The 8,601-nt window shown below is 32.6% G+C and overlaps 1 protein-coding gene across 1 annotated transcript; it reads left to right on the plus strand.

Annotated features, from left to right (window-relative positions):
• Positions 1-290: 290 nt before the first annotated feature.
• On the plus strand, positions 291-5,297 carry LOC141668502 (vesicle-associated protein 1-2-like). Its single transcript, XM_074475388.1, has 8 exons — positions 291-508; positions 613-683; positions 780-861; positions 1,946-2,061; positions 2,148-2,303; positions 2,393-2,434; positions 3,280-3,357; positions 4,902-5,297. Exons 1-8 carry the CDS (start codon positions 457-459, stop codon positions 5,013-5,015), a joined length of 711 nt encoding a protein of 236 aa, XP_074331489.1. The 5' UTR covers positions 291-456; the 3' UTR covers positions 5,016-5,297.
• The last annotated feature ends 3,304 nt before the right edge of the window (positions 5,298-8,601 follow it).

The raw sequence follows: 8,601 nt of genomic DNA on the forward strand, positions 1-8,601 counted from the left end.
TACCTCATTAAATACATTGAAAAAAGAGAATATATGCTAATTTTAGAAAGTCAAATCTTGGAAATAACAAATCTAAGAATAATTTTGAAAAATTATGCTTAAATTTACATTGAAAGAAGAGAAGGACAAGTAATTTGGGACAATTTTTTTTTTTTTCAAAAGGAACATGTATATTGGGACAGAGGGAGTAGCAAAATTATATCCCGTTGTTAAAAGTAAAAATAGGTTTAGAAAAAATAACAATAATATAATGCAAACTTGTTAGTTTATTCTAGAATAGAGCTAGACAATCCCGGAACACCTTCAAATATATCTGATCAAATATGCGATTAATAAAATTAAATAAATAATCTAACCCCTTTTATAGTTTCAGTTTTTATTTTAAACTTTGTTCTTCTTCAACCTCCTGCAAAATCAATTTCACATTTTTCAAGAAAAAAAACAAGTACCGGAGAAATGAGCACCGGCGAGCTTCTCTCCATCGAACCTACCGAGCTCAAATTCCAATGTATTTTATGACGATCTCATCTCCGATCTGTTCTCTCTCTCTCTCTCTCTCTGTCTGTCTTAAAGTTTTGATTTTTAATCAAATTTGTTAATTCTTGATTGCAGTTGAGCTCAAAAAACAGATCTCTTCAACCCTTCAATTGTTGAATAAAACTGACAATCATGTGGCTTTCAAGGTGTGATCTTTGTTTCAATTGTAAAGTTTTGATCTTTATGGTTTATATGAATATGTATGTATATAGAATTGTGAATTATGAATGTGTGATGTTCAGGTTAAGACTACGAATCCGAAGAAGTATTGCGTTCGTCCCAATACAGGAGTTGTTTCGCCCGGATCAATGTGTGATATAATGGGTGTGTATTTGAATTTTTATGCTGTGGTTTTGAATAAGTATTTGTGGAAATAAAGTTTGGTTTTTTATGTGGCTGAATAGTTAGTTTGGTTCGAGATTTAGGTTTGTTCTAATTGCAGTATAGTTTTGTGGATAATTTACGGAGATAAGGACAAAAAGATTTATTGTATAACAATGTGCATGAAGAGATTGTAAATTGTTATTGTACCTAGCATCAGAAAGGGATAGCTTGGTCTAGGTAATAAGTATAGACAAACAGTTAAACACTAATGCTCTGTTTAGATAAAAGGAATGGAATTGGGTTCAATGAAATGAAATTTGTACTATTTTTGTGGAAATATAATTCATTATTTCCATCCTCAAATCAAGGACATAAATATTATTCCTTCCTCCATTTCGTATGTACAAATTTAAACTAGAGCTCGTTTCCGTAGATCTGTCTGGGAATGAATACTAATTTTTACTTTGAGTGATATGCATTACCAAATCAATTTACATATATTTACTTAAAATCGGCTGGAAGTGTCTAAAATAAATACATCATACATGTCCAAGTGTAGGACTTGGAATTTTTTCGTAATGTATACATATATATACACACAATTTTTTGGCCAAAACCGGGTTGCCCTACCCATGTACGAGTATCGAGTATGCGCCACAGATACTTGAGGAAAATGGAAGAGTCAGGGGACAGAGTTTGCAAACCTCATCAGAATTTTTGAAATCTCTCATTTTCCTTTTTAACTCTTGATTCCTGCATCCTTGCCTTCCACCTTTAATTTAGTTCATAATATCAATCCTACCTCATCCAAATCTTCCAATCAAAGAAGAGCATAAGCAGTTAATAATGGGGTAATTATCACTATTAACGTGTAGGGAAGCCCTACTTTCTAATACTGAAATGTTGAGGTAACTATCTGTTTTTCTTACTACAACTTTTCTTACTGAACTTTTACCTCTATCTCTAATTTATTTGGAAAACTGATCTCTCGTGTGTGCACTATTAATTTTGTCTATTGGGCCACATTTGTGGTCTACCTTTAATCTTTTTGCAACCAACTTGTGAAATGTACGACTTGCAACAGTTACAATGCAAGCACAGAAGGAGGCTCCTCCAGACATGCAATGCAAGGACAAATTTCTCCTTCAAAGTGTGATTGCACCTGCTGGAGCAACAGCTAAGGAGATCACTCCTGAAATGGTATGTTACTAGTTTTCTGTGTCATTAAGAAAGGTTGATTAATTTGCTACACTTGTTTTTTTTTAACTGAGGTTGTATACTTCTAGTTCTCTAAGGAGGCTGGACATGTTGTGGAGGAATGCAAGTTGAGAGTTGTGTATGTTGCTCCACCCCAACCACCCTCACCTGTAGCTGAGGGATCGGAAGAAGGCTCTTCTCCAAGGGCCTCACACATGGATAATGGGAATTCAAACAGTTCCGAGGTTGGTCCTGAGTTTCTTTTAAATTTATAAGAATTTTTTCTCTGCTATTTTAAGTGATTTTGATGGAATTATTTAACTGTTGCTTATAGGTGTCACGATCGTTTGTTGATTCTCATGACAAATCTTCAGAGGTAAACAACATATTCTTTGAAAGATGTTAATCTCTGTATGAAAATAGGCAGCCCAAAAAATGTGCAATATGTATATATTGAGTCTTTTAATTATCTTGCTGGACTTTTAGTAGAATCCCTCTTACCTTAATCTGGGCGAATCTTGTTTTAATAAAGCAAGATTGTAAATCTGATTACTTAGCACTAGTTGTCTTGTGATCAGTTGCTCGAATCACTCAAAACATGTATGTTTATTTTTTCTCAGCTAGTAGTCTACTGTTCAACAAGATGTAAGTAATTATTATATACAGCAAGTTAGTAATATTTAACTGCAATTTGTCCTAAATAGCCTTTTGACTATTTCCTAAAAAGCCTTTTGACCTTTACCAAAAAATAGAAATTTAAGCTGATCAGAACAGAAAGAGTTACTCACGTTATTTCTTTTTTGTTCTTAGAACCGGGGTAACTGTGTACCCTGTCTTCTTCGCTATGCTTTGTTGGTTCTCTATTTGGATGGATAACTACAACTCTTTGACACCAGTAGCTACTAAGTCCATTCCCCAGTTTGGTGGGCATATGGTCATTATAGATATAATTGCAATCTTTTAGTGATGGATGGTTCCCAAATCTTAATGCATTTCTTGTCTAAGGATCTGATGAAAGCTAGCTGTACTGGATTCACCCTTGGTTAGAAGATATAGCTTTATTTGATATTCTAGCTAGAGACTTGAAAATGTGCTTTGCTATGCTGCTGTTAGCACTTTTTTGTTGTCAAGTAGTTCAATTAAGTTCACATTTCTTTTTTTTTGTTTTTTTTTTCATCTTATTTGATTACTTTTGGTATTATATTTATTATATTGGTATAGGTACGGGCCCTTATCTCGAAATTGACTGAAGAAAAATCTGCTGCACTTCAGCAGGGTAATAAACTTCGTCAGGAATTGGTGAGAATAACAACTCAACTCAGCTTTCTAACCTTTAATGTATCTGTTCTCTAGGCTATCTTCATGCAGTACCTTCTGTTGCCTTTTTCTCTAACCCCCCCCCCCCCTCTTTTGGATTTAACTTGTTTTTCTGTTTATTAAGACAGTTCTTTTAATATATATAGGGAAACATAAATATTCATAAAATCAAATCAAATGACAACTCTTTTTGAAAGCTCAATTAATTGCTACAATAATAGCTTCTAGAAATGAAGCCAATACGAGACAAACTAGAAAGTTTGAGTTTCGGATTTGGAAGTCAGAATGAATATTTAGAACTGTAGAAACAACCTATAGAACTTTAGGAACAGGTAAGTAAGATGTTTAAATTTGAAGACAACTGAAAATCGTCATAAAAATCAATGAACTTTAATATCTTGAGGCCCAGCATGTTATGTATGTGATTAAGTCATTTGAAGCTTGAAGTTCAAAGAAATGCATGTCTAATCCACACCCCACCTTATAATTTATCCAGTTCTTTAGGTATTTTTGTTACATTTGAAAGCTCTGGTCTATTTTTTTATCCTTGTTTAATAACTAATACTAGCTTAAATCTCGTGCGATGCTCGGGTTCCCGTTAATATTTAAATTTTATATTTATCCTATCATATTACAATTTCAAAATTATTTATATAAATATATAATAATAAATTATAAAATAATAATAATATGATAACCTGTGGTCGTATTTTAGTAGGATAAGTATACTATATCTGGTAGTTTAACAATTGATTAGTTTAGCGGATATATAACACTATTTATTTTTTATTTTTTTAATAATTAAGAAAAAACTGTGGTTGTAGTTTAGTAGGATAAGTAGAACATGTGTGTAGTAGTTTAATAATTTAATAGTTTAACGGATATATAATACTATTTTTTTTAATAACTAAAATTAGGGAATAATCATTGAACCAAATTATATCCCATTCCGGTTATTATAGATAAAAAACATAATTTATATTATCCGCATCTTTAATTTGGTTCTTTATTAACCATGTCCTCAGCGAGAAGGAGAATTTGAGAACCAAGGGAATCGATAAAGGTGACTCAGGCAGGGCGAGCATGTCCTAGCAGCAGCGGTTCTATAGACAAATAATTGTAGAGTATATATTTTTATATCAATTAAATGAATAGAAAATATAGAACTTGACTTTAATTTTAATTAGTTTATTAAACAAATTATTAAGGGTAATTAAGTAATTTCAGCAAGTACCGACCTACCGACTACCAAATTTTCAATGTTTCGTCTATTATAATATAGTATAGATAGATAGTATAGATAAGGACAAATGGAAATAAAAGCCTGGCTAATATATAAATGGAAAGCGTCAAGCCCATTGAACTCCACCGTAGAACAATACTAAGCCACCAAACCTAAATTAAAGTGATGTACATTTAAATTTTAGGTCTAGAGTAGAACAACTGATTCTTTGATGAGACGTTTCAAACTTTCTCCTTAATATTAATTGTGCATATGGCTTATCCCTATGAATTGCTATTTACAGGAATTCTTGAGGCGTTCTAGTGGCGGAAAAAGTCAAGGTGGTGTTTCAATGACGTTTGTTGCCGTTGTTGGCTTGATTGGTATACTTTTGGGGTATCTCTTGAAGAGGGCATGATTATTTCTATGATGCACTCTTATTGCACAACATTTTGACAATATTCATGTTGTTTTGGCAATCTTAGAGGTTGATATAGAACAGAAAACGGGTTTGTTAGAGGTTTCTCACCCCTAAAATAGGAGTAGGAAAACTCTTTAGGTGAAGTCATGGTTTCTATAGTTGGCACTTGCAAAATGCTGCTCATTGTGACTTCCTTTATTAGCATGCATTCTTTTGTTTCAACTTCAAGAAATACTTTCTTTTTAAAAACTAGTTTGCTTTCTTTTTATTTTGTGATAATGTTTGACTATCCTCATCTTTTTTCTTCCTAATAGCACTTGATTCTTTTTACATTTTACACTTGCTCAAAGTGTAAAAGAATTTCCTCCAACTCAGAAAAAAACATATTTCTTTCCCTTTTTTATTTTATTATAATAGCCATAATTCGTAGCATGTCAATGGCAAAAATAAGGGGATATGATAATTGTATGTTATTATTTCTAAATCAAATTTCAAAAGCTAAAAAATTGGTCTAGGGAATGGGTATCACAGTATCGCTTTCTACAACCAATAAACTTGAGGTCCAATGCAATCCAAATTATGCATTGTTTTGTTTCCTGGAATAGAGTTCTCATGACAAGTGATTTTATTCAATTTATATTTCTAAAATAGAATTGCTCGGTAAATTATGTCTATACAGTTAATATACTTGGAACCGAAAAATTTCATTCATTAATCGATTATCATTTATCGAAGTAAAAAATATAATGTCTTTTTTTATATTTGAACCGGAAAAAAGTTTTAATTTTCAAGTTTATTGGCTTATTGAATTTTCATTTATGGTTATGGAGTATTTTTAGTTATATTGGCCAACTTTGTTCATCCACTATAAATAATGATGTAATCAATTGGGTCTATTTTAAGCAAGGTCATAAAAATCAAAAATCGATTTGATTCGATTATGTTAAAAATGAGTATTTAGAATTCAGAGAATATTATGTTAGATATATTTGATAATGTCATGGCTAATATGTTTTATGTTTAGCTTTCAGATCTTACGTGAACAGGATAAATCAGTACTTAACTGTTGATCAGTACTTATACTGGAAGTCAGGACTTAAGGATATCAGTACTTATATTATTAGAAGATAAACATCAGAAGATAGATATCAGAACTTAAGTGCTGAAGGACAATCAGATAAGGACAGTAGCTGATTAAAGGAAAGAAGATCGAGATAAACATAAGAAGAGATATGCATGAAGAAGGAATTCCGTGAAGAATGGAATACTTGGAAGAAAAGATATCTGATTGATATATTTTAGGAAGCAGAATTATATTCCATATCAATTAGCGATTATCTTGTAACTGTGTAGTATATAAACACAGGCATAGGGTTTACACTATAAGTGTTATCATTATCGAAGTTATTATTCTAGATAACCCTAGCAGCTCTCGTGATATTTGTTCATCACTGAGAGGTAACAGTTCCATACTGTAACAGAGTTTATTGTTTTGTTAGGTCACACTTTCACTGTAGAGGGGGTGAATACAGTGTTTATTACAATCAAATCAAACTTCAAGAACTTATGTAACAGAAAACAAACTTTATTGAAACAATAAACTCTGTTACAATCTGGAACTGTTATCTCTCAGTGATGAACAAAATATCACGAGAGCTGCTAGGGTTACAATAAATAATATTCTCGATAATGATAACACTTATAGTGTAAACCCTGTGTCTGTGTTTATATACTACACAGTTACAAGATAATCGCTAATTGATATTGAATATAATTCTGCTTCCTAATATATATCAATCAGATATCTTCTATTCCAAGTATTCCATTATTCACGGAATTCCTTCTTCATGCATATCTCTTCTTATGTTTATCTTGATCTTCTTAACTTCAATCAGCTACAGTCCTTATCTGATCGTCCTTCAGCACTTAAGTTCTGATATCTATCTCCTGATGACATAAGTACTGATATCCCTTAAATTCTGACGTCCAGTATAAGTACTGATCAGTTAAGTACTGATTTGTTCTGTTCAAATAAGATCTGAAATCTAAACATAAAACATATTAGCCATGACATTATCAAATATATCTAACAATCTCCCCCAACTTGTAAATTAGCAAAATATACAAGTTTAACAGATATTTGATGATGTCAAAAACATTAAGTACAAATGCATGAGAAATAGACAAGATAACTACAACTTACAGTCCTTAAAGCTTTTACCAATTCAACTTCTGATAACAACTTTGGTCTGTATACACATCAGAATTTAAGTAGTTGTAGATCTTTGACTTGGCTTCATCATTTTCTGATCTCTCTGATGTCAGGAGTTGTTCTGAGATAATTCTTCAACAAACATTTCTCAGCATATCTGAGTTCATCAATCATTCTCCGTTTGACATCTTTAAGCTCTGCAGTATCTTCACCAGTTTGAAATATTGCAGCTCTGAGATCATTAATCTTTGCTTTTCTCAACTCCCGATCTAGTCTTATGACATAAGCTTTGTTAGACTCTAGATTGAATTCAAGCCCCTTAATACCAAGATATGTTCTGATCTGTGCAGTATTAGGCTTCATATCAACAATATCACCATTGTGATTTCTGTACTTTGGAACATATATGCTGTCAGACTTAACAGAATAAAGTCTTTTCTGTCTCTGAATCTGTTCTTTCAAATAATTTGCAGCAGTCCCTGTCAATCTGTCATCCACTTGAAGTAAGAATAATACATGCTCCAATTCTTCAAAATACTTCAACGGAATGGCATTTTGTCTTATATGATAAACCCTACCATCTGTCATGAAATACAACAAGATGTGTTCCTTCAAGTAGGTATGGTAAACCATTTGTACAGATTCTAGTTGATTCAATCTCTCAGGAGTTGCTCCAATACCTGGTTCACTCAAGGAAGTTGGATCATCGGTAGTGTTGTGTACTCTTCTTTCATCAGCACTTCCCAATCCAGTTTTATCTCTAGCTTCATTTCCAGTAACTACTCTTGCTTCAAAACCACTTGGAGTAGTCTTCAAAGATTGAGTCTGTTTTGCTTTAGTGAATCCTGGTAGGAGTGTTTTAGATTTATTTTCTGATATCAAGTTAACTTGAGCACTGTCAGAGGTTACTTGCTTCTTCTGAATATCAGAACTTACAATTTCTTGACTCTGAACAACTTGAGCCATGTCAGAGGTTGTTTTAAGAACTTTTCTTGAAGTCAGAGCAAGATCATCTTTTCCATCAGTAATTTCTTCTTCCTCAGGAGGTACATAAGGCTTGATAGGTTCACCAACCTTTTCTTTACCCTTGGATCTTGGATCTATCTGTGGTTGTGATCTAGCCAAAGTTTCTTCAGTATGTATCCTTTCTTTGATCACAATGCCTTTAGGTTTTGGAAGTAACTTTTTACCAGAAGCTTCAGATTTAGATGTGACTTTCTCTGATTTAAGTCTGGCTTCTTCTTCCTTTAAACTTTCCAAGTCCATCCCTGGATTTTCTTGAAGAAATAACTGTCTTGACATTTCCTCATCAAGATCTAGAAGTTCATCAGAACTTATCCTTTTACCAGCAGCAGAACTTATTCTTTTCCC

Source organism: Apium graveolens, chromosome 6 (genome assembly GCF_009905375.1).
Source record: "Apium graveolens cultivar Ventura chromosome 6, ASM990537v1, whole genome shotgun sequence".
Classification (NCBI taxonomy): domain Eukaryota; kingdom Viridiplantae; phylum Streptophyta; class Magnoliopsida; order Apiales; family Apiaceae; genus Apium; species Apium graveolens.